Source organism: Colius striatus, chromosome 8 (assembly GCF_028858725.1).
Source record: "Colius striatus isolate bColStr4 chromosome 8, bColStr4.1.hap1, whole genome shotgun sequence".
Lineage (NCBI taxonomy): Eukaryota > Metazoa > Chordata > Aves > Coliiformes > Coliidae > Colius > Colius striatus.
Genome location: NC_084766.1, coordinates 1908955 through 1934701, shown reverse-complemented (window position 1 = coordinate 1934701; position 25747 = coordinate 1908955). Strand labels below are relative to the sequence as shown.

The following is a 25747-nucleotide window of genomic DNA, read 5'->3' as shown; positions in this document are numbered from 1 at the left end:
GGAGTGCTTAGCCTAGAAAAGAGAAGACTAAGGGGAGACCTCATCAACACTGATAAGTACTTAAAGGGAGAGTGGCAAGAGGATGGAGTGACACTTTGTTCTGTGGTGGCCAGTGACATGACAAGGGGTAACAGGCACAGGCTGGAGCACAGGAAGTTCCATGGGAACAGGAGGAGCAAGTCCCTTGGTGCTGAGGGCAGGGAGCCCTGGCCCAGGCTGCCCAGGGAGGGTGTGGAGGCTCCTTCTCGAGAGGTTTCCAACCCCACTTGGACACGTTCCTGTGCCCCCTGAGCCAGGGGAACCTGCTTGAGCAGGGGCTGGGGCTGCAGCAGCTCTGCAGGGCCCTTCCAGCCCCCACCACTCTGGGGTTCTATGATTCTACGTGCTACTTCCCTGACATCAGGCCCAGAGTTGCCTCCTCCATTGGCATTGCTCATTACCTGCCAACTTCCACAGTCTTGGCACGGGCTCCCCCACTGGCTCTCCTGCTGCCACTGGAAGAGGAAGATCCCAGGGAATCACTTGAGGAACTGCTGATGCTGTCACTGTCCTGTCCCCTGCCCCAGGAGGTGGTTGCCCACCCCCCGCGCAGCGGCCGCCGGCTGAGCGTTGGAGAGCTGTCAGAGGTGGTTTCTGGAGCGCTGCTGTCGATACTGGCCATGCCTACAACACCAGAACCAGCACAGTCCTGTCACCAGGGCTGCTCCACGCAATGTGGGGAGGCAAACCCCTAACCACATCACCCCCAGGCCCAACGTGGGGCAGCCATGTCAGCGACAGTCAGGCTCACAGCTGCCAGGAGCTCAATCGAGAGCTTAAACTCATCAGTTTGGCCACAGACATCGGTGTCACTTTGCTCTTCTCAGATTAGAAACCAGAAGGATCCAAGAACAATGCACCTTTATTTCCCCCTTCACTCCATCTGCAAAGCTTTGTGGCAGAGACTAACAAGAAGTGGATACACACACAAGGTGGAGTCTCACAGATTGTATGGGCGTGAAGGAAACCCCTCTGGTACAATTTACATGCAAAGGCTCTTCCCAGCCTCAGCCTCTAACTTATACCCTTCCCTAGAGAAGTGGAGGGAGCCAGCAGCTCCTCTGAATTTGTTTCTGGGCTCAGGAGCACAGTACTCTGCTCCCAGAGTCCAGCAATCATTCAGCTCCAGATCCCTCATCCGACACCCAGAGCATAGCTGGGGTGAGAAAGGAACGGCCACTTGCCATACAGAAGGAGGCAGGAAATCTGTGGAGCAAAACCTCCACATCAAACACCTCAGAGACAACCAACTGCTTCTGTAGCCCAGGAAAGGCTGACAGGTGGAAGCCAAGAGCAAGGGAACTGCTGAAACCCCAGCAGGCTGCTTTCCACGGCACCAGGTGCTGTATGAACCAGTCAGTTCCTACCTGTGTGCTTCTTCTTCTGCCTGACAGGTGAGCCCCAACACCTCCCGTTGTATCCACCTCTGTTCCCAAGGGCCAGGCGACTGGGGACCTTTCCCTCTTGTTTCAAGACAGCAGCCTCTGCAGCTGGCTCACAGGGTGACCTCTGAGAGCTCTCTGTGTAAACACAACAGGGACAACAGCAACGTCACCTTTTGTTTCAGTTTCAGTCCTCAGCACATCACCGACCACCAGGCCAAGAACTCTGCATCTTAACAACTCAAAACTTGGGAAACTTCCTGCACTTACAGGCAGACTTTTGAATAAAGAGGCTGCAGCAACCCTGACTTCATTGCACTCACCCTCCATTGACCTCTTGGAGAAGCATTAAAAGAGCACCTGCTGCCAAGCAAATGCTGCTGTATGTGGTTTGCCACCACAGCTACAAGAAAACCACGTTCATCTGAGACCTTTCAGCAATCTCAGTTATTTATCTGGCATGAAAGCACCCAACTCAGAAGCTTTTTGAAATCCTGCACCTCTTTGACACAAACCTGAAAGATGGAGTCAGAGCACTTTCATGTTAAGCTGGCTAAAGACAGGAACACCTGAAAATTAGCTTGAATCTCTATGCAACAAGAAGGAGACAGCAATGGATCCAAACAGATAACGGGGGCATGACATTCCAGTAACCACCATGAACCCAAACGGCGGCAGAGTCCCTCTGACTACTTCCCAAAGCAGATAAAGATTGTGCAGTTCCAGTTTTCCACTGCCAACAGAAGGGTTTCAGCACAGCCCCTGCAAAGGGTCTCCTTACCCTGGGCACTCTTCTCCACAAAGTTCTCAGGACTGCTCTGGACTGCAGTGCTCACAGCAGCCTGCTGAGCCACTGATGTCCCTGGGAGCTGCTGGATGGCTGCAGTGGACTGGGCAGCATGTTTGGAAGGAGATTTTTGATTTGCTACTGCAGGCTTGCTGGATGAGTAGAAAGAGCTCAGAGTCTGTGGCTTGTGAGTTTGGCTCTCTCTGTCCAGGAGTTTGTCTAAGATCTTTAACAGGAACAAAAAGAAAAGCCAAAAGCTTATCAGAAGGGGAAGAGAATGGGCATTACAATAAGCCACAGAGGGAAAGTACCACATCAGCTTCCTGGCAGACAATAAATCCCCATTTGATGGAGACAGAGGTGAAATGCTTATTCTCTAGAACGCAGGCATCACCTTCCTGCACTGAACATCAACAGTGCACAGTGGAGAGCCACCGTGTGTGCTTTGTGCTCTGTGTTGCTGACCAAGCAAAGTTTCATTCATACTCAGCAGTATTCCCACTCTCACTCCAAACACCCACTGGAGGGGCAGAGTTTTACTGACTCTCTTGCATGGGAAGTTAAGGCAAGGGTAGACTGAACTAGTTGATCAAAGAGGTGAGAGGTTCAGAAACCAAGGCTTTGCTAGAGGCAAGGCTTTTGCCAACACCCTTGCAGTAAAACAGAATCAATCCCCAGAGCCCACACACAGTGCACACTGAAAACCCCTGGGACAGAGGACTTGTTTCAGGAGGCAAGCAAAGGCATCAAGAGCGGTGAGAACACACATGCCAACTAGAAGAGAAGAAACCCATGGAAAGAGTCTCTCCAGGGCAACACACACACTGTGCAACCAGGCCCTGCATCAGTGGCAGAACACCCACACCAGAGCAGGCCTTGGAAACCCTCCGTGCATGACACAGCAACTTCTGCTCACTGGCAAAACTACAGAATCCATCCAAACCCAAACTGTGTCTCTCTTTCCTCTTTCTAAAGGGAAACTCACCTTCTTCAGCTTGGACTGATCATCCTTGTAAGTAATCATCAGGGCTAGTGCCAGATCCCCTTTCTCCCTTCGGGTACCTTCACACAGCAGAGGATGTTCTGCCTCACTGACAGTTGTTTTCATGCCTGTAGGCCAGAGAAGAGGGGATGAAGAGACAACTGAGTCCATGGGACTACATACATTCTGAGCACTATCTACATCTCAGACTATTAAATTCACCTCGCTGTCACAGGCAAAAGAAGGTTTTTTTTTTTTCCCCTTATTTTTCTGACAACTTCAGAAACAGGTCATGAATAAACAGGAGCTGAAGCCTGTCCCCAGAATGCCAAGCTTGCTGCAACTGTCACACCAACCAACCACATCCTAATACATCATGCAAAAAGAGTCCAGGCAACTCCATCTTGAAATGAAGTCTTCTAGTTTCTGCAGATGCTACAAGGCAGCATTGCCACACCACAAAGAACTTCCTCCTTTCAGGGATGAGCTAACAGAGGACAGGCCTTGTTTTAATGCATTCTATTCCCTTTTGCATGCTGCTTTCAAACAGGCAGACAGTCTTGTCAGCTTCACAGAATCACTTTGTTGCTGAAGCTGATGAGGCAGGAAAGTAGTATTATGCTAAGATCCTGAATGATATGATATGCCTGTGAGTACTTCTGCCAGTCTTTCAGTGTCATTGTCTAACCTCTTGTGGAACTGTCTTTTGATCTCTGAAACTGTCCATCTCCATTAATGCCAAGGCATTGGATCTTCTGCAACAAGTGAGCAAGAAGAAAGCTAAAAAGCAATGTTACTACTACAGCATTCAGTTCCTGTCAGGCAGCCCCCTTCCATTTCTCCCAGCTTGCACAGGCACCTCCGCTCTGCCATGCAACATCCTCTGCCCCTGGTCCTGCAAACCATGTGCTTTCATTTCTGCACCAGACTGGAACTAACCACTAACTCTCGCTGTCCAAAATGAGGCAGGATGCAAAACATGGAGGAAGAAAGCATTTTCTGGTGAAGGATTCTTACCAAGAGCAGCAACAGCTGCCTCAAAACCAAGCTCTTCATCTCCAGGCATTTCATTATTCCAATTACGGCTTGGGGGTCTGGAGCCTGTAGGAGAAACCACTGAAAGAAGACAGCACAGTTAGTGCTCAGCTTTCAAAACTACAACCTCAAGCAAACAGAGCTTCCTGAATATGCTGAGCTTCCTGTGGTCCTATTCCTAGCTTTGTACCAGTTTCCAGACCCCAGCACTGCCGTGTGGGGTTTCTCTCCCTTTCTCTCCCTCCGGTCTCAGGAGGCTCCAAGCCAGGCAGGTACAGTGCCAGATCACGCTTCAACCCCACGCTGTTGCGGTTGTCTTTAACTACTGGATTTAGATTGGCTTCCTCTGAATAGAACCAGCGTAAGAGGAGAAAAGTCAGTCATTTATAACTATTCTACAACCACACACAGAGTGCTGAAGTGTGGCAAATTTGCAGTTGTTTTCAAGTGCAAGCAGAAGGAGGGACGGTTCCATCCGGGCACAGAGTGCCTCTGAAGCGCAAACAACAGTATGCGAAGCAGCAAGATGGAGATGTTCTTACACTGAAGACAGTCTCTCTTTGAAATCCCCTGGCAGGTCAGAACATGCCCTTGGCACACTCAAGCCACCGTAGGCAGTACCTGGAGTGCACAGGACATCAAATATGAAGCTGGCCAGCATCAGCGGCAGGACGGGCCGGTAATCGCACAGCGTCCCCTCCCGCAGCTCCTCGGCTCTGCCTCGGATTGTGTTCATCTCAGTAGTGCCCAGGGGAATCTTCTTCAAGAGGGCTGCAATCTCAGACTCCTGATATGCCAGCTTCACCTGGTAGTGCCCACAAGGAAAGAGGAGAAGCTGTCATCAGCACAGGCCCTGTGGGCAGGGGAGGGTTTCCCCCTCTCTACAGCGAGAGCTGCTATTGGAACATGAAATCGTGGCAGCTCTCAGCACCCCAGTCACCCTTCAACATTGTCCCCACGCTGAACACAGGTGTTTCAAATCTAATACAAGTCCTGCCTCCTATCTGTATTTTCCCTTTTTAACTCAAATGAATCACTCTTGATTTGCACATTAAAAAAAAGCTCCAGCTTTCACAAGATCATCAGGAGAAGCTTTGGCTGGAGGGAAAAACGGATGCTGTATGTAGTAACACACTCATTTGAGACAACAGAGAGTGGTCAGCAGAAGAAGGGGCATGGGGTGGCAGCTTGCTACCAGACAGAAGACCCTTACATTGCACCACTCTGTGCCATTCCTGCCTCCTCTCCCTTCCTAACGTGTGAAGGTGATTTTCTTCTAGGGAGCAAGTGACCGACCATCTCACAGTCTTCTAATCAGACCTAATAGGTACAGACAGCCAGTGCACTGGGTGGATACCCAGCAACCACACACACCTCCAGGCACCACAGAGCCCTGCAAGGGGGCTGCATGTCACACAGGCAAGGTCTTCACTGGACACTTCACTTTTCTAAACAGGAAGCCTCATAGTCCCTCAAGCAGTGCCCAAAATACTGTGCCTGCACAGTGCATATCTTCACTTGCCAAAGAATGAGGTACCAGCAGGAGCAACAACTTTCCAACACAGAACAAGTGCACCAGTTCACCTTAGGGACCAAGTTTCAAACCAATGTAAAGATGGGCAATTCCATTTACAAATGGCTTTCTTCGCCCCAGATTAGCCAAGCAAACTGGAAACATACTCAGGTAAGATGTTAGCCCTTCTCATCAAAATAGTATCTTCACCAAAGATTTTGCCCTCATTTAAATATGTGCACGTCCACAGCTCCGTGTGAAATCAAAAGCCCTTTGGCACAGGTCTGAGCTTCCTAGCAATGAAGGCAATGCCAGATGAAGTGATATTTCTAATCATTTCTCTGGCACACAATCCACTCAGCCCCACGGCGACCAATTTTAAGGAAACCTGTAAAAGCATAACCCGACTTTGGGAGCCGAACAGAAACTACAGGAGCAAAAGCACTCAAGCAGAACAGCGTTGCTCATGGATGAAAGTGCTTTTTGAGCAGTGTCATACCTCCAGAGCCTTGGTAGAGGCGGGTGGTCTCTGCAGCTCCAGAGCAAACATCCCGATTCGGAAGGCCAGGTTGTGGTACTCCAGCCGCTCGCTCAGCACGGTCAGCAGGAAAGCAGCCTTGGACAACGTGTTGGTTGCCATCCACGTCTGCTTGCTGGTTGACACCTTGTTCTTTTTGCCCTGTTGGAGGAGGAATGTGTCACGGGACACTTTCCTAAACGCCCTAAGTGATTCTGTGCTTGTCCTCCTACTCTTTGCAAGAGGTAGACAGGAGAAAGAGTAAAACTGATTCTACTTGTATTCCCTTTGCTGAGGAACCACAAATCCCACTGGTTACTGATGAACTTGGTTACTTCCCTTGTCTCAGCCCAGTACACCACAGCGGAACAGCCAGCCTGCTGATAAGACCTGTGTCTCCTATTGGACTGATGCTGTGCAGGCAGATGTGGCACATCTGTCTCTTCCAAAGGAACCCTTAAATACAACAAACACTACAAAAGATCTTCCAGAAGTTTATGCTTATCTCCCTGCTCTCCAAGTCTCTATCCTGATAACATTTTCAGCGGTGCACATTATGAACTAGGAGACTAAGGTTTTGGAAAGAACCCCAAGAGACAGGGGCACTTGCACAGAGCTGCACAAAAATCAAGCCTTCTTATGGCTGCTGCATAATCTCACAGCACACAATAGCAGGTATCTCTTAAAGAAAACAGCCTTTGAAGATGGGTGTTTTGTCTAATTGAATTAAAATAGATTCCTAAAGGAGAGGAAGCTTTTAACAGGCAAGCAAAGCTTCTCCTTGAAGCCTAGGAAAAAAATGAAGAAGCTTTTAATTAAACTCAAGTTTCTGATGACTCCAAGTCCTGCTGATTGGCCTCTTTTTGTCCCTTTCATTTACAAACACACACACAAAGTGATTTGGCACATTAATGACACTCAGAGAAGTTCAATCCAGGGAAAGCGAAAGTGAGAGGCCTCAAATCACAGCAAGTGAGAAATGCCTGGGAACGCTGTATCCATCCTACACCTTCCTTCTAACTTCCTCTCCACCCCCAAAACGGGAGAAGCTCTGTCTACCTTAGTTGGTGGCTGCTCCACTTTGAGGTCTGGAGGGTTGGCCAGGAGGTCCCTGGCGAGCTCCACGGTTAAGCGACACGCTTCATTGCTGTATCCATGTGCATACAGGGCCTCTGCACAGGCAAACAGGATCTGCAAGAGAGAACAGATGGTTACATTCACACCAGACTGCCCCAGGCCCGCTCCAATCCCTCGCTGTGAAGGCTCTGCAAACACATTTCACAATTAACTTCAGCAGCAGGTGTTCTCAGAGCCCTCCTTGCCTGGACCTTCACCACCAGCACCTTTAAGTAATCTCCTGAAAAGCCTTTTCTTCCATGATTAAATCCCATCCTCCTTCTAAGTGCTAAACAAGATCAGAGAATAACTCAGAAAACCTACAACCCAAACTGACTGACTCCAGTTCTTCCCATGCATCTCCTTTCATGGGCTTGCTCACACAGGTGCAAGCTCTGAAGATATTCTGAGGTTATTACAGGGATGTGACAGTCTGTTCAGATCGCCTCTGGCTTTACAGAGGATTTCTGCCTGCATGGCTGGATTTAATTTCCTCCTGCTGGGCTTGTCTCTTTCTCACTTCTTTTTAATTTCAGCTCAGTTTTGACATTTCCACGAGTGACACTTGGTAAAAAGCACACACTGTTTTTGCCTGTGTTTGTAAGGGATGTGATTTGTAAGTGTGAGATGGGACCAGCTGAAACTGGGACACACTTGAAGTCAGCACAGAAATCAGAGTCGAGCCTGTGGGCACCAGCCATGTGTGACATCTCTGCGTGCAGACTGCAGCTATCTTGCGATACAACGGGTTATAATTAAGCACCTGATTTAACAACCTACTAAGTTAAGAGTGACAGCCAGGAGGGTGATGAGGCCACGATGGATAACGACACATAAAGCTGTAAATCAGTGTTTGGAACTAGATAGAGCTCACCTCCATCCTGTTCTCCTGCTCCAGAGGCTTTATACCAGCGAATATATCCTGTTCTTCTTCGTTTCCCCCGTCAGCCTTGTCGTCGTCTTCCTTGGCTACCTCTTGTGGGTTCAGATAGTACACCTGGTAATCGTCCTCCTCTTCTCCGTCATCCCCTCCCCCTGCTGCCCCATTCTCTCCCACTTCTTCTGGCTTCAGGCTCACGCCACCGCTGTTCTCATCGGCGGAAGGCAGGTCGTCATCGCCGCTGCCCATCTCCCCCACGGGATCCTTGGGCGCTTTCTTGGCCGTGGAACTGCTCCTGGCACCGGGCTCGGGTCCCTCCGAGAAGTACACCCCGCCGTCCTCCTCAAACGTGTCCCTGTAGCTCCTGCTCAGAGGGCTTTCCGTGAAGCTGAACGTGTTGCTGGCCTCCGCCCCCAGAGCCAAGCTGCTGTCGTCCAGGCTCATCTCGGCCAGGTCGGGCTCCAGCGAGCTGTCCTCGCTGCTCATGCGGCGCTTCCCGCTGTGTTTGCCGGCCGAGCCTTTGCTGCCGGGCAGCTTTGCCTTGCCCGCCGTGCTCTTGTACACAGCCTTGTCTCCATCTGCCGAGAGGCGCCGCAGCACCCTCTGCGGGGGCTCGGCCGCCCCTTTGCGCTTGCCGCTGAGCTCCTTGGGCCGCACGGCCGGCTCCTGGGCAGAGCCCCGCGGCCTGTCCGCGGCCTGCGGGCACGGCTCCTGCCCCGGGGCCCGGCCCGCCTCGCAGGCTGCCTCCGCACACTGCAGCCGGCAGCTCCTCTGCTGGATGGCCTTTACCCAACAGAAGGAGTTCTTCTTGTCGGTGCTGCTGTATGTGATCCCGGGAATGGGATACGACTCCTCCCAGTTGAAGTAACAGGCTTCCACGGCTGGCTTGAAACCCTGGAAGAGCTTCTCCAGCGATTTCTTGTGCTGACCCCTCTTGACGTTATCTATGACTTTCAGCTGCCACTGTCTGAGCTGTGAGCAAAGGTCCCTGCGCCTAAGAGAAGAGGAGAAGGCGTTAGAAAGCAGACACACAATGCACCTGCAGCACACTACCTGCTAACCCACAGAACACCTCCTGCTTTGGGTCACAGGCACCTCCTGCTGAGTTAAGTACACACAGCAGCAGTAAGAAGACAGGCTGGGAAAAGGAAGCAGCTTTATTAAAACCAAGTCCTAAGACAGGCCCACGACCCAGAACCGAAACGTAAGCAGCACACCACATTTTGCAGGCTAAACATATAAAAGGAATGATAATGTGAACCACAGCTTCTCAGCACGAGCCCTCAGTACCTCCACTGTTATTCAGCTAACGCCACATAAAGATGGCAGTGATTTAAGTAAGGCATGGGATGGTTCAGAAACCTGCAGAAACCTCTCAATTTCCCCTCAGATAGTTGACTGAAAACCATCCCTCAGTGACGCTGTTTACCAACACACTGCAGAAAATAAACTCCCTAAGAGCACTGAAAGGAGGAAACGGTTCTTCTTGAAACAGATAAGAGTGAATGACTGAAGTGAAATCCATTAAACTGCTCAACAGTTGCATGTAGAGAGCATTAAAATGTGTTGGTAGCTGGTGTTCTCCACTGGGACACTCAGACGTGGAGTTACACTCACATGTAAAAGCTCTCAGAAGAATTATTCACACTACTGATGTTGCTGAAAGTGAGAGGCAACAGCAAGTCACATTTAAAGTATTTATAGTGCTCTTGAACCTCACACAGAAGGATTAATGACTGAAGAATTAACGGAGACACAAACACGAGACATCTACAAGAAGGAACCCCTGAGCGCGCTTGAATGTCGCAAGAAAGCAACTGGATCTGACCGTGGTGCTCACCTCTGTGGGCTAACAGTTGGGTCAAGGACAGCCAGCCTCCAAAGGACCACCATCTCATCACACATACTGGCACAAGCATGAGCAGCCACCTCTGACTGGCCGTTGCTGCGGCCCGTGTGCCCGCTGGCGCTGCTGTGGGACGCAGACGTTCGCACGCTGTACCACCAGCCGGTTATCTGCGGGACAGAACGTGCTGGAGACACCTCCTGTGGCCAACATCCCGTCCCCTGCTCTCACTTAACCCCAGAAGCACAAGGGAATGGGACTCCAAAATAACCATGAGCATTAAAGCAGTATTGGTTTGTGACAACTAAGGGCCTCTCCAAATCGTTGTGGTTGGAAGGCACGTGCCCGCAGAGCAGAACGCTCACAGGAGGTTCTGCTCCTACAAGCCTCCACACTCGGGAGGGAAAAACTCAACAAGTGTAATAAATAGGGCATTTCCTTTCTCCTTCTCATAGCTGAGGCACGTGAGAGAGCAATAAGGGAAGTTACATTGCAATTTATCATGGAATCACTGAATGGTGGGGTTGGAAGGGACCTTTAGAGATCATCCAGTCCAACACCCTGCAGAAGCAGGGTCACCTAGATCAGGTCACACAGGAACGTGTCCAGGTGGGTCTTGAAGCCCTCCTGAGGAGCCTCCACAACCCCTCTGGGCAGCCTGGGCCAGGGCTCCCTCACCTCACAGTGAAATAGTTTTTTCTCAAGTGGAACTTTTTGTGTTGCAGATTCATCCCACTACCCCTGTTGCTAGGTACAACAGAAAAAAGGGATGTCCCAACCTCCTGACACCCATCCTTTATACACTCATAAATATGAATGACATCCCCCCCTCAGTCTCCTCTTGACTAAATAGCCCCAGTTCCCACAGTCTTTCCTCATAATTCATGTTACAGAGTAAGACCAACGTCCTGAACTGTCAAAGGAAACCTTTTTCCTAATATTATTTATCAAAATATAAAAAAACCATTAAGCCAATTAAAAGATATCTTCCACAAAAATAACAACAGAATCTGAGATTCCACCACCCAAAACACATCTTTAGCTTTTACCAAAATGACAGCTCACGTGGGATACACAACAACCCAAACACTAAAGTAAATCACTTTGACTGGGCAGAAATTAACCCAACAGAGATTAGGCTCCATATATTCATGTTAAAAGGACTGAGGTTATTTTGGGGATCTAGTGTCACCAGGGCCTCACTAAAGCAGTATAAAAGCAAACTGTGAGACCAGGTTAGCATGGAGAAGCACGTGCCTCTAATGCAGGCAAACTGCTACAAATATCTCTTCAGCCATGGGTTGTACAGGCACATGCCACCAACCACCGCTTCCAAATGGCTCCCTAGAATTTTATCCCCCCCCCCAGCAAGGAGGTTTGAATACCTGCTCATAGTTGAGACACTGGTCAGTCAGAATCTCCAGCAAGGGAGCTGCGTTGCTGTCCCGTCTCTTAAACATCTCCCGCACGATGGAGAGCAGGTTCCAGATGCCCTCGGGCTCTCTGCCTCGCAGGGGCCGCAGCAGGCAGGCCCACTCGGCAGCAGCTGGGGGCTCCGTGGAGGAGAGATACATTGAATTCACATCACTGGGGATGAAACACAACAAGCAGGGATCAGAAGAATGGGATAAGCACAGCCACACAAAATCTTGAGTATATTCTACATCCAGGAGTATATTTGCACCTAAAAGTGGGACAGATCTGCAGAATGAGAACACCACACCAGCAAGGTATTGGGCAAACAGAGCGTGCTCTGCTGAAATGACACTGGACAGGCCATGCAAAAACACAGTCCAGAAGAGTAACCATGAAGCTAAACATCCTTCAGTCCACGGCATCACGTCAGGGTACAGGCAATACAGCCAAAGAGCTTACAGATTACATGAATACCACATTTCCCCTCCCATGGGAAACAGCTTACCTGAAAACAACAGGAGAAGGGCCACAGAACTTATGAAGGGTTTTCTTTATGTTGTCACTCAGAGTAGATTCATCTAAGTACCAGGTGCTCTGATCTGATGCAGAGGGTCCAGCGGTGGGATCTCGACAAAAGAACAACACACATAGAGTGTGCAGGCTTTGAAAATACCTTCCTCTGTGTGCCCAGCCACAGAGATCACAGGGAGCACGTGGGCAGGGTTACTCAGTTTACCTCACTCATTGCAAAATCACTATCCAGAACTACCTTAAGATGCCACCATAAGGTTACCTCAACCACTGACAACCCTGAACTGGGAGACCCGGCTGGCATGCTGAATGGAAGCACCTACAACCAGTGGGACCAAGAGAAATTCAAAGGCTGTGCCAACAGAAACCTCATGAAGTTCACTAAGGAAAAATGTACACTTTCTGTACCTGGGACAGCAAAAGCTACAGAAGGAACACAAACTGGCTGGGGAGCTGATAGCTCTTGGTGATTGTGGTGGATGCCACACTGAACACAAACCAATGGCAAACTTTCACTGAAAACACAACATGAAACAAACCAACCTGCAAATTGGGATACATTAAGAAAAGCACAGCCAGCAGGCTTAAGGAACTGATTTTATCCACACCTGGAATACTGTATCCAGTTTTGTGTCCCCTGGTCCAGTAAGGATATTGAGAAACCAGAGAGAATACAGCAGAGGGGTATCAACACAGCTGAGGGCACAGAGCACGTGACTTATGAGGTAAGACTGAGGAAGATGGACTGATTTCATCAAAAAACAGAAAGTGTGATCATTAACAGCCTACAGCTTGCTGCAATCACAAACACAATGCAGCCAAACTCTTCTTTGTAGTAGCAGATGATAACAATGGGTATTCCTACTGGGCATTTGGAGAAAACTCTGGACCAAAAGGGTAATGCAGCACTAAGATGGGAACACTCTGTAGCACCTCTGCTAAGCAAGGCTTGGTTAAGCTAGCCCAAGCCACAGCTAACCCAAGCTATCATTGCAAACAGTCCCATTTTGAGTAGGAGGTTGGAAAGGTCCACAATAAAAGTACCAACTTAAAAAGAAAGATGTCTTGTTAGAAAGATGCATTGCCTGGTGCTCTCATCCTCTGCATACACTCTGAGACCAGCCACACCAGCAATCACCTATTCCTGTCCCATACACACATCCAAGTGCCTGTGCACTGACCTCCACCTGCAATCCCAGCTACGTGCTAACAGATCAGTTCAGAAACTCAAAGCATTGGCAATACACTCACTTCCTATCTGTGACACAGATTACTGAAATCAGATAGATCAAGGTTACCTGGGGCTCCACACACTGTGTTGATGGCAGTAGACTGAGAAGATAACAGCTCGTCCAGCAAGCGCTGAGCCGTGGGAAGAATCTGAAAACACAAAGCAAACTTTCAATACACACAGCATTTCTTATCCTGACAGACCCAGCCAAAGATCAGCGTGGGTTTTCACGTCTGAGGGAAGCACCCTCTTAATTTCAGAAGTATCCATTACACCCGGTCATGTTTTCAGAAAGGACGACAGAGGGTGCTAAAGATTATACAACAGCAAAGCAGCTGTTACACTTTCTCCCTTCTCAAAGCAAATCTATATGCAAGGCTTACTTCCACATTCACAGCCTCAGAAGTAAACAAAAGCATCGTAGGTTATTAGCTCTTTTCTCACTTCTTGAGTAGAAGCCCACAGGGACTGATGCTGCAGCTAACTTTGGGAAGCACAGAAGGGACTCTGTTCAAGGTCATCACTTTCCTGCACTCTGCTCTTTATTCCTTGTTCCCAAATTGTTTCTCTAAAACCCAAGCTAACAGGAACAGAGGAGCAAACTACAAATTACATCTATGCATAACTTTTGGGGCAGAATTTGGCTTATTTACCATCCTGTCAGCAAAGGGACCATCAGTAAAATACTGACATTTCAGCACTAAGGTACCGATAGCTTCTGGGCAGCTCAGAGCAGAAGCAGAGGAGGCTCACACCTGGCTGCAAAACCCCAGCTAGATACACCCTTAACACATTCTTTTTGATCCTTAACACGTTCTTTTTGATAGAAAAATGCACAGCAGAAAGCATTTTTCCCCCAAACTAAGCCTGGGCTGGAACTGTAGATGCATTTAGCCTTTAGCATGCACGCTGAGAACAGGTCAGGCCTATCGCCAGCATCTGAAGGACTCACAACAGAACATCTGATGCTCCCCCACCTCTCTCTGCACAGTACCTGAGGTTATTGACCACGCTCACTGGAAAGCAAGGCACGTTCAGCACACCTTCATTTGCAAATAACGTGGCTCCATCTCAAACAGATGGAAGAAAACTCATGCTTCATAAGGGTATTTTGCATTTCAGGCACCTCAAGAAACAAACTCAGCATATTAAGCTATTCCTGTAGCTTTTTCCACTCCTACATATTTCAACTCACCACAAAGCACAAGAATCACAGGTCTAGGTCCTCACAAGCCACTCAGGAAACAACCACCACCGCTGCTAGCCTTTCAAAACCTTCCTTTGCCAGCCTATGTGACATAAAGCTCCCAGTCCCTAACCAGGGAAGAAAACTTCTGTCTGTTATGTAATGCAGCAAGAAGCACACATTCCTGGTGCTGATCAATCAGCAACAAAAAAGGCAGCAGTTTTATACCACTATCATTTTACACAACTCCTCTACACTCTCTCATTGGAAGACCAACCAAGCCCCCTGCCAAAGCAGGTCCCACTTAGATCAGCTCACACTGGAATGTGTTTTATTTAGCAACAGACTGTCTTATTGTCCCAAGCACTGTAGCTCAACATGAACTTTAGGCACATGGTGACAGTAATCTCTCACTTAAGACATTACACACACACACAACTGAAATGTGACAGATAGCTGGTCAGTTTTTCTCAACCTCCTTTGTTTAAACATGCTTAAGAAAGTTGCCAAGCCCTTATACATTTTAAGCAAATTGCTTGGGTGTTCTTGTGCATTTTGTGCAAGCACCTTAGGCTGATGATTTAAATGACCTGACCTTGAACAACATAGATATTTAAGGAATAAGACAGCAGATTGTGCCTTTGACTAACACAATCTCCCATCTATCACTTTGCATAGCCCAAATGCTTCTTATGAATCACCAAGAAGCTACACAAGGGGAATTCAAAAGGTCACCAACTGAGTGCCTAAGAAAATGCCCACCTAAGGCATGTAAAACATCCCCTGACTAGTCTTCTCCATAACTGTGGAGGGTGATGGAGCCCAGGCTGCCCAGGGAGGGTGTGGAGGCTCGTTCCTTGGAGGTCTTCAAGACCTGCCTGGACACGTTCCTGTGTGACCTGATCCAGGTGAGACCTGTTTCTGCAGGGGTTTGGACTGGATGATCTCTAAAGGTCCCTTCCAACCCCCACCATTCTGTGATTCTATGATAACCATCCACACACACAAAAAGGAGGCAACCTGACGTGTTCTGACCCAAATCTTTCCCCACCACACATGTATTTTATTGTGTTTGATCTTCCATATTCACACTCATAAGAATAGTCACCATTCTTCTTTCTCCTCTTAACACACTTCTCACCTTTAACTCGCCAACAGACAATTGTCAAGTAACAGATTGGCAAACCTGAGAAGGGCAAGAAATGAAATCCTTCCCAGGCACTCACAGCTGAACAGGGCAACTGCTTATCTTGCAACGAAAGGCACCATAGAAACTGACCCAGATAACTGCATTTCACAACGAGACAGGCCTATCAGTTGTCCCCACTTACCTGTTGTGGAAGTTCACTGATTAGGTACTGAGCAAATTTTTGCAGTTGGTCTCTTTGTAGCCGAGACAAGGACTCAGAAACAGGTGCTCGTAAGCATACTGCAGATGCCTGGAAGCACAAAAGGAGACAGGAACTGCCATCAACAGGTCAGCCTTAATCAAACTGTGTCCACTGAACGGATGAAGTGCCATGAACAGGAGCTGTGCTGCTGCAGACCACGCTGGGACTCAATAGACCTTTTTTTTGAACCTCATTACGTGCCATGTTTCAGACAGGATGCAAATAAGCTGCTCAGGCTTTATAAAAACTGTTTCTAAGAGTTTCCTTTCAAGGAAACTGCTTTAACAGCTGTGCTTAAGATCTGTTGTTGCTAGCAATTGCACAAATACTGGCAGGGATTTCACAAACAAACCTCTAAAATAGGACATTATTCTTTAAGCTTCTGGCAAACCAACCAGCTCTGTGGGGGGCTGTTTCACAGAATCTCAGCCACCTCATTTGTCTCATTAGAGGTTTTTTCTTTCCTATTAAAATCAGTCTCTCTCCATATCTTAGAACAACTTAGATGACAGAAAACCCTCCACTACTGGTTTCTTAGCCTTTTGCACTCTACAAAACAAAAAAGACCCCATTCAAATAGCACCTACCTAAACTCTAACCTGCAAACAGGCAAGTGTATTTAGATGATAAAGAGGCTTCTGATGTTTATTTGTCTGCATAGAGCGATATACCTTGGCTTACAGCTCGCTAGTGGCAGCAGTCGGTAGATACAGATAGGACAATCCTTGCCCTACCCATTTTCAGGCAGAAGGAAAGGTTGGAGGGAAAAGAATTCCTTTTATCCTGCACAGGGGCCAAACTTTCTGAGTGTGAATAATATAAATGAAACTTTGTTTCCTGTCCTTACTCTCCATACCCTCCTCCTACAAACAGAACTAAGAATTCAAAGCAGAAACCTTTTCTTTTTTGCCAATTCTCCAGTCCTAAGTACAGGAAATAAACCGATACTGGGGCCCTTGCACAAGGGTTTCAGTTTAAGCCTATTACAACTGTCCACTGTGAAATACTAACAAGCTTCAGCAGGTTATTAGCATTGAGTTAAGAGTCTGGGGTTGACTGTAAGCATGTTAACTATAAAACATTCTGTGACAGCAGAAAAATCATCTGCTCCTTTCCACCAGCCAAGCTTAATGCTTCCTTAAGAAGTATTCCTCAGCTCCCCAAAGACTGAGGAAATTCATTTGTATGCCAGACTGAACCCTCAACTTGTGGCTTCTACATGTTTCCACCTGGGGTTTGTTGGCATGTGAAACCCCTAGTTTTCACTCTACACAAGGCCACGCAGAATACAAGCAAATAAAAACATAAACTTCCCTGCCTGTCTGAAATCCTCAAGTCAAAATGACACTTACCTGCCTTGGTACGTGTTAGCATGAACTGGGGAACATGAAGGCCCACAGTGATGAAAACGACTTCTGCACTCTGATCAACCAACCTGAAGAGTGAGCTTTCAAATCCCATATTTACAAAGGCTTTTAATAAAAGACTAACTACTGGTGACCTATCACTCCTTGCAGAGCTGAAGAAAGGATGAGTAATTCTAGCATTTAAATAAGAAACAGGAAGGGGTCAAAAAGGACTCTGTCTCTACCCTTAGCAACGTGCATGTTATCAGAAGACACTCTGCAGTTCAGAGCCTCAGACAAGTGACTCTGCAGACCTGGAGTGTGAGCACGCACTCGCACAAGCTGTAGGGGAAAGGAGTGCCAAGAACAGGCTGCCTAAAGAGAGAGTGTGTGGTATAAAACTGTTAAGGAGGGGAGGCTGGGAGAAGGTGCCCGAGGGGGAGCAGGGGTGTATGTGAAGGCCTACGTTGTGTATCCGGAAGAGGCAGAGTGCCACGACGTGAGCACACCACTTGGCCCCAGCTCCGCAGGTGCAGCTGCACGACGTGATCCGGCAGCGGTCAAACATCACGGCCACGTTGTACGCGCCCTTGGGTGACACCATCTGCGGGGGCACCACAGTGGCACTCAGATGGAAACCTGCCAACATGCAAAAGCCCACAGTTACTCTTCTGGGAGACACATTCAGCTAGTGCAGAAATTTAGGTGTGTGCCAAGTTAAACAACGTCTAGCAACAACATCCACATAGCGATGGACACGGATCTGGCATCTCCAGCACGTGCTCCTTCCCAATCAGCTACAGCACAACATTAGCAGAGTGGCATAACATGTTATAAGAGATTCAAAATGCATTCATTTCTTTAACTATTTATTACTACTAAGGTTTCTTTCTTTATTTATTGCTACTAATATGCTTTGGCAGTGGCGGTGGACCAGATGATCTACAGAGGTCCTTCCCAAACCCTACTACTGTCTGATTTAACAAGGAAAAGCACAAGTGGATAGGATCATAGAATCATAGACCTGCAGAAGCAGGTGCACCTGGATGGATAAAACCATCACTGAGAAGTTTTGATCACAGGGTCAAAGCTAGACTGTACGTATTCAGTTGACTCTGGCAACAGTGCAGAATGGGCTAGATGACACCTTCTGAATCATTTCCAACTCAGTCAGCTTTCACAGTTTTAGAGAACTAAAGGAGGCAGCACTTACACCTGAACAGTGCTTTTACGTTGTGGCTTCAGAAGCTACCTGTTTCTCACAAGTTACCCACCTCCTTGCAACCTTGCACATATCCCATTTTTACAAGCCACGTACTCAGAAAACACAAAGATCCCTCTTGATTAGACCAAAATCAATAGAAAAGGGAAATTTCAGCAACAACACTTGAATGAACCCAGCCTCGTTCATCTGTCATCAAACACAAAGTGATGACACAATGAAGCTTGTCTCAGGCAGGGTGAACAAAGAACTTCGGTCAAGTTTGGCTTTGTGTAAGTCCATGCACAAGGCAGACCAGTTGTGCTCATAATGCAGCTTCCTCTATGGATGATGGTTATCCAGAGACACACATACCACGAGCAAGAAAAGGCCACCATGAACCTCCCACTTGTCTTGAAGGTCTCTATCATCAGTTAATCATCATCTACAACAACAAGTATCAGCCTCAGAACCTTTCCGCTAGTCTCAAATTCAGTTTTACTGAGGCACAGAAAGCCCCAAGGGTATCAAAACCACAATTCAGTGGTGATTCTGTGAAAGAACACATCTTGGGACAGACATTAGAAACAGTTTCTCCCTCACCAGTAGAGGGAAATACATTCTCAATCCACACTGCTACGTTTTTATGATGGTATTGTGATACTACAACCACCATGACGTTCAGGAGTGTATGTGACCTACTAAATCCCATTTGAAACAGTGTGCACCGTGTCTTCCTCAAAATACAGCACCCCTGCCAATACAAGCTCACCCTTACCTTGTTCAACCTTTCTGTTTCTCCTGTTCACCAGCATTCAAATCCTCTTGCTGATGTGGGTGATTATGTTGATTGGTACACATAATGCCACCCAAACACTACAGCCATGTTAGCAATTGGAACGGGATCAAAACAAAAGCAAGCATCCACACAAAATCATTGCGCTGCTTATTACCAGCTACAGTTCTAATTCATGTTCCACGCTTGGATGCTACAACCCAAACAGTTCATCGTGTCCTTCTGTTGTACTGGAAGCATCTCAGACTAATGCTAAAGTGCCCTCATCTTCACAAAAGCAATTCAAGCATTCCACAAACTGGAAGTGCAGCAATTCTGTCTCACTGAGGAGAGGAAGTATTCGAAGGTTGTGGGAGAGGAACAAGTCACAGCTCTACACTCTTATCAAGCTCCTGCCGTGAAACTTTGATTTGTGTATGAAGACAGTTAACTGACTAAATGTAAAGAGGGAACAACAGTTATAACAAGAGGCAATTCAAGGGCTTCAGCGTGACACACCACAGGCTTCAACTCATGCTGCAGCCTGATGAACTCGTCTGACACGGCATAAAATTGAACAACTTTTTCTCTGGCTTTCCCAGGACTAACAGAAATGGGAATACGAGAGCTGAACAAAAGCTTTTAGGAAGACAAGCCAGACAAATTTGGACATTTGTTTGTTTCAAGCCAGGATAGAAGAATCTCTAGCACATGAAGTCTTAATAGTATTTAAGGAGATGCAAAGTCAGGAGCCAGACTGAAGCTGATGCTGCCTTCCTCAACTGTTAAAAAGAAATTAAGACTATGACAGAAAAAAAGTTCCTCTAGAACTCAGAAGTCTCCTCAGAGCCTTCTCTTCTCCAAGCTGAACAGCCCCAACTCTCCAGCTCTCTCAGCCTTTCCTCATAGGAGAGATGCTCCAGCACTCTGATAATTTTTGTGGCCCTCCTCTGGACCCACTCCAACAGGTCCGTGTGGTGCCTGTGCTGAGGATGCCAGAGCTGGAGGCAGTATCCCAGGAGGGGTCTCACCAGAGCAGAGCAGAGGGGCAGAATCCCCTCCCTGGCTGTGCCAGCCACACCTCTGGGCTGTGGGTGCACATTGACGGCTCACATCCAGCTTTTCACCCCCCAGCACCCCCAAGTCCTTCCAAGCAGGGGCTGCTCTCAACCCCTTCGTCCCCCAGCGTGTGTTGATACTGGGGGGTGCCTGGCCCGGGTGCAGGACCCTGGGCTCACTGACAATTCAATATACCTTATGTATGAGGAATTGTTTAACTTCCATTCCCAGGAATTCCTGCTGTTGTTATTCCAGTAGACAATGCACTAGGTAAAATCCTTTCAGATCTTTTACTCTATGTTCAGGTAACAGTCTCTTGCAACGACTTTCTCCTCCTCTTTTTACTCTCCCCAAACTTTTACAATGAGTCCCTTTTGTTCCCTTTCTGAGAGTCCTTTACCTAAATGTATTGATTCCACTGATCACAGAGGGAAGTGTTACTGGTACCAGCAACTAAAAAGGCCCACAGAAGTTTCTGTCTCTCATCACAGGAAAACAGAGGAACTTTCGTCCTTAACATCACAGAGTCTTATATATCAGCATTTTTCTTACAACCAGGCTCAGTTCCCCCCATGGCACTGCATATTCTAATTCTGAAGTTCCCACTTGCAGAAAAAAATCCCCCAATACATCTGCACTGGACTGACACAGTGTCATGTCACAGAGATGACTGTCTCTGTTTCACACAACGGCTTCCTGCCTAAACAGCTGTCACTGGAAAAGACAGCTCAATATTCTTCTTTACTTCAAAGGATTTAATGAAAGAGCCAGAGTCCAATTCTTTAAGATAAGATTAGTTTCTGTAACCGTGGAACATAAAAAGAACAAGATAAGGGAGCAGAAGTGATAAAACACTCTGTCCAGCAACAGGGATTTCCTCCTGCCAAAATACTTCACGAGTAACTGTATTCTTAATACAACTACTTTGCTACTTGAGTAATTAAACCTTGCAAACCTCCTCCCTGCCATACATGCACTTTAGGCAAGACATTCGTTTGATCTGACCACTGGAAAACCAAGTTCTCTTTGTCAATCAGGAATGGAAACATTCTGGAAACAAAGACATTCTACAGCTTTTCCCAAAACACTGAGACAGGTCAAAGATGTGAGTTTTTCAGAGCATTTCTGGCTTTCCTCTCAGTTCCACAGCTGAGCTGATTGAGGATGAACATAGCGTTTAGCTCAAGACATTACACGTGGCAGGGAATGCCAGGAAAGCTCATTTTAAGCCCCAGTCATACCACTGCTGTCCTGTTGCAGATATGGTTCTGGGAATGTGAAATACCCAACGTTCTTACCTATCTGGAGAGGGTCTTTGACAGCCCTGACCCGAAAGAGCTGCTCCCCTCGCTGGAACTCATCCGCACTGCCGTTCGCCAAGCATGAGTACAACCTGAAAGACACACACCATCAGTTTGCTCTTGAGAAACTTCACACTATTATCCTCTTGAATTCTCTGTTGACTTGGCTTTTGAAAAATCCTTACTGTCATCTTTCAGACTCCGTCTTCCAGATGAAGTCCAGCTATTTCTCCCATTTCCCCAATGCAATTCAACCATAACAATTGTTTGTCTCTTCCCAAATGGGTTTGTGTGGAGCATTTCTAGGAATTTCAGCCTAAGGCTCTGAAATACAAATTCATTCATAGCCTAAAATTCAGCTTTTATTTACAGTATAATATCAAAGCCCAACATTTGCATGACACAGTAAAAACTCCTTGTGCTTCTGAATGAGTTACCTGTGTGCTCACGAGGTTTGTTACCTCTGTGCCCATAAGAATCATGAACATGTACAGAGAGCTGACTTGCTCTATTCCCCACTCACAGGGGACTGCACAAATTCTACCAGCACTCCTGACATTACCTCCCCTATCTGATACCAGGATGTTAGATTAATGTATCTCTTTCAGGATGACTCTTTCTAAAACAGTGTAATATCATGACTTTGCAACCAAATTCTGAATGCACAGGTACATGGGAAGGCTTCCTAAAGGCTTCAGCAAAAATACTTTGGTAAAAGATCTCACAGCACAGAGTGTTGACTGTGTACTCACACAATTTGTGTGGAAACTTAAGAAATATAGTCATCTCTCTGACTGGATCCACTCCATCACTGAGGTACTCGGCAAATATTGATTCTCCTGCTTAGACCAACATAAGGCTTGCTATACAACCTGAGCTATCCCTCCCTGGTAAATCTGAGCTCCGACTCAGGCAACGGTCTCAAACTGGAAAGAATACCACCTAGGACTAACACAGGGACAAAACTCTACCAGCTAGGTAGTCAGACAAATTAAAAAGTGCATTTCTTCTGCTACCATTCACACACAGAACCTGCACATGTGCACACACTGCTGGAGACACAGCAAGGGCAGCTCACTCCAGAAATAAAACCTCATATCCCACAGTAATCCATCCGTGCATTACCAAGTGCACATGACAACAGCAGAAGCAGCAAATACACACAACATCAAATGGGTGGTTCTCCTCTAGTGAACAGAACTTCTACTTGTGCGTTGGTGAAACAGGAGCAGGATCAATACCTGATATCTTCCTCATTTTCTGGGAAACTCCAGAAGGCGATCCGAAGCTGCAATTGCTCAGGTACTGGAGGATAAACTTTCTCCACCACCTCAAATGGAATGTGAAATGCAACTTGCTTTGCAGATAGTTCCACCAATGGGATCACCAGCCCATCTAGCAAGAGAACAAACAAAATGCAATTAGCCTTTCAGAGAACAAAACTCCTGAGAGGCTGAAGAGACCAGAGCAGGGAGCTCTTCCACTTCCTCTCTTATCTCACCAAGTTCAAGGATCAGTTTTGATAAGACAACAAAAGGCAGCATGGAAATGTTCTGAAGCATTGCCTGCCAGCTTTATCATAGAATCATAGAATGGTGGGGGTTGGAAGGAACCTTTAGAGATCACCCAGTCCAACCCCCTGCAGAAACAGGGTCACCTAGATCAGGTCACACAGAAACATGTCCAGGTGGGTCTTGAAGCCCTCCAAAGAAGGAGACTCTACACCCCCTCTGGGCAGCCTGTGCCAGGGCTCCCTCACGTCACAGTGTAATAGGTTTTTCTTATGTTTAAATTGAACTTTTTGTGTTCCAGCTTCATCCCATCACCCCTTGTCCTGTTGCTAGCTACTATAGAAAAAAGGGATGTCCCAACCTCCTGACACCCACCCTTTAGATGTTTGTAAATGTTAATGAGATCCCCCCTCAATGTTTGTTTCTGTTTGTTTACTGCCTCTGAGGGCATGGGGACACATTCCTAAATCAACCCAGTCCTTCATCAGGAGAGCTACCCTAGCCCAGTGACTCCTGACTCTGTCTCCTCTGTCTCAGCCATTTAGCAAGACTGAAGGTAATGAAACACTTCTCACACATATCTGTTGGAATATGGCAGCGACATCCTGTGAGTGCCAAGTGGTGACAGAGGACAACAATTACAGTGTATATGCACAGGGCAGAAATGGAAAGCTTATCCAGGAACCTTAGCATCGGCTTCTTTTGGTAACACTCAGTGTTCAGCTGTTCATAAGACTTTCATTTCAGTCAGTATTTGTTGGTTTATTCCCCTCACCACCAGCTTTCATAGGATATCTAGCTCTATACTTCAAGTTCTTTACAGAAGCAACTGGGAATTCACACATTTGTACGGTGCTGACTACACTGAGATCATAAGCATCTTAACTGAAGGCACCAAGATCTCCATACAAACAGATTGAACCACCACCTCTCTACCCAACTAACTTCACTGTTTACATTTTTAAGCATAGATAAAGATTTCTTATCATCAGACTGTTACGTTTCTGCTTCGCTCTGAGCTAGATTATACTACAGAACATGCCAGACTTGCTTTATCTGCAAGCACCTCATTGCTCTACTAACATCACTTCCCCATCCACCACTCCAGCAACCTGGGTTCCCCCGTCTTCCAAATCCTGTTGCCAACAGCCTAATTAATTCGGTTTCAGGTATTTGATGTTATGTCTCTTCATCTCCCTTAACCAGCTTCTAAAACACCACTGGAAGCCAGAATGTAAACCAATCTGGCCCTCTGCTTTCCCTCCCCATTGGCCTCCAGGCGACATATCAAAGGAAAACTTAAGCCCTGATGTCAGTAAGCGCTTTCTCACCCTCTGCCCAGAGATGCCCTCCGGTCCAAACAGCTGTGAAGCAGATAGGGAAGGAGAGGGCTTTGAAAGTGCATGCACACAGCAAAGCAGCCAGCACCTCGCCCAGCACTGAGCAGACCTGTCAAACGCAAGGGCTGCACAAATACTGACAGAAACTACGGTTTTCAACCATCCACGCTTACTGCTTATTAACTGCAGTGAAAATAGGTTCATGTTTCCAGACAGAGTGGGCCTTTTCCTGTCAGGGTTGCTTCTCCCATTGCCAGTGACTTTTACTCTATGTTACAGGTGAAGTCTGTCTCTTACAGTGCTACAACCCAGCCACAAATGTGAGAGCAGCAGGTTGTAAGATGAGTGACACTGGAAAACTGGAGTGTCCCTTGCTCTATAGCTAGCAGATAAACAAGACTTTGGCAGAAAAGTCATCTCATTTCCACTCTAGTCAACCAGAGCAGGCACAAAGTTTTCATTTAAAAAGATTACTATTTTTAATTAGTCACTAAAAATAAGTACTGTTTTTAATTAGTGCAACATTGCCAACTATAGTAGAACCACACGTCTCAAAAGAGGTGCTTCCGTGATCACTTTGAGCAATGAAAGCAGAGGCATTTCTTGTGGGTTTAAGTGCACTTCTGGCATAGAGGCACTTTATGCAAGTCTTTCACTTCACTAGACTACAAGAGAGATAACACCTAAACAATCCCTGCCAGGTACCAGGCTCAAAAGAGGCTACAGTGCCAGGCAAAACACACGCACGTTCCCCACTGAGCTGCAAGGCCTGCAGCCTGGATGGAGTTTCTTTTTACAAAGATCTGGTGCTGGATACAAAGGTTAGATCAGAAATGCTAAAGACAGACTGAATTGACAAAAAAAGCAGCAAAGGAAAATGCATCCTGGTTATCATTCTATCAGTACACCTTAGTTGCAGTGGCCTAAGACACACATGCCATCAGTCACTAGGCCTCAGTGGTACCCGTGAAATTGCACTGGCCCTAGAAGCAGCACAACTATTGCAATTACTCTCCATTAGCGTGGCTGTTCTCTTTCAAGTAGCTCAAGAAAAATACTTGGACAAATGTTCCTGGAATTACCTCTCCTGAGAAAACATCTTTTCCGAGTGGGAATACACCACGAGCCCTCCTCACGCGCTCTGGTGCAAGTCCAGTGCAAGTCAGCCAGCTTGATTACATCAGTTTCACACAGCCAACCAAGGTCCCAGGCTGCCTCTGCACTGAGCTCATTAACCGATTCATCAGCTGCAGCGGGTTAGCAGCAATCAACAGAAGACAGGTGGCCAATAATCTGGCCTGTCCTCACCTCCAGCCAGACACTCTGAGCACACAGCCTGGACGCCTTCTGAATAAGGTGAAA

The 25747-nt window shown here is 47.2% G+C and overlaps 1 protein-coding gene across 3 annotated transcripts in view; it reads right to left on the bottom strand.

Annotated features, from left to right (window-relative positions):
- Positions 1-25747, bottom strand: part of ZSWIM8 (zinc finger SWIM-type containing 8) — a 55409-nt gene that overhangs the window by 8218 nt on the left and 21444 nt on the right. For all 3 annotated transcript variants that reach the window (XM_062000815.1, XM_062000816.1, XM_062000817.1), the window contains exons 2-18: positions 22776-22929; positions 21532-21626; positions 17665-17837; positions 15793-15900; positions 13343-13424; positions 12019-12139; positions 11483-11684; positions 10092-10267; positions 8246-9245; positions 7315-7446; positions 6238-6417; positions 4847-5030; positions 4208-4306; positions 3194-3318; positions 2203-2434; positions 1407-1559; positions 441-663 (exon numbers count right to left, since the gene is read on the bottom strand). In XM_062000815.1, the coding sequence (XP_061856799.1) occupies positions 441-663; positions 1407-1559; positions 2203-2434; positions 3194-3318; positions 4208-4306; positions 4847-5030; positions 6238-6417; positions 7315-7446; positions 8246-9245; positions 10092-10267; positions 11483-11684; positions 12019-12139; positions 13343-13424; positions 15793-15900; positions 17665-17837; positions 21532-21626; positions 22776-22929 (3439 nt within the window). The remainder of the gene's footprint in view (positions 1-440; positions 664-1406; positions 1560-2202; positions 2435-3193; positions 3319-4207; positions 4307-4846; positions 5031-6237; positions 6418-7314; positions 7447-8245; positions 9246-10091; positions 10268-11482; positions 11685-12018; positions 12140-13342; positions 13425-15792; positions 15901-17664; positions 17838-21531; positions 21627-22775; positions 22930-25747) is intronic.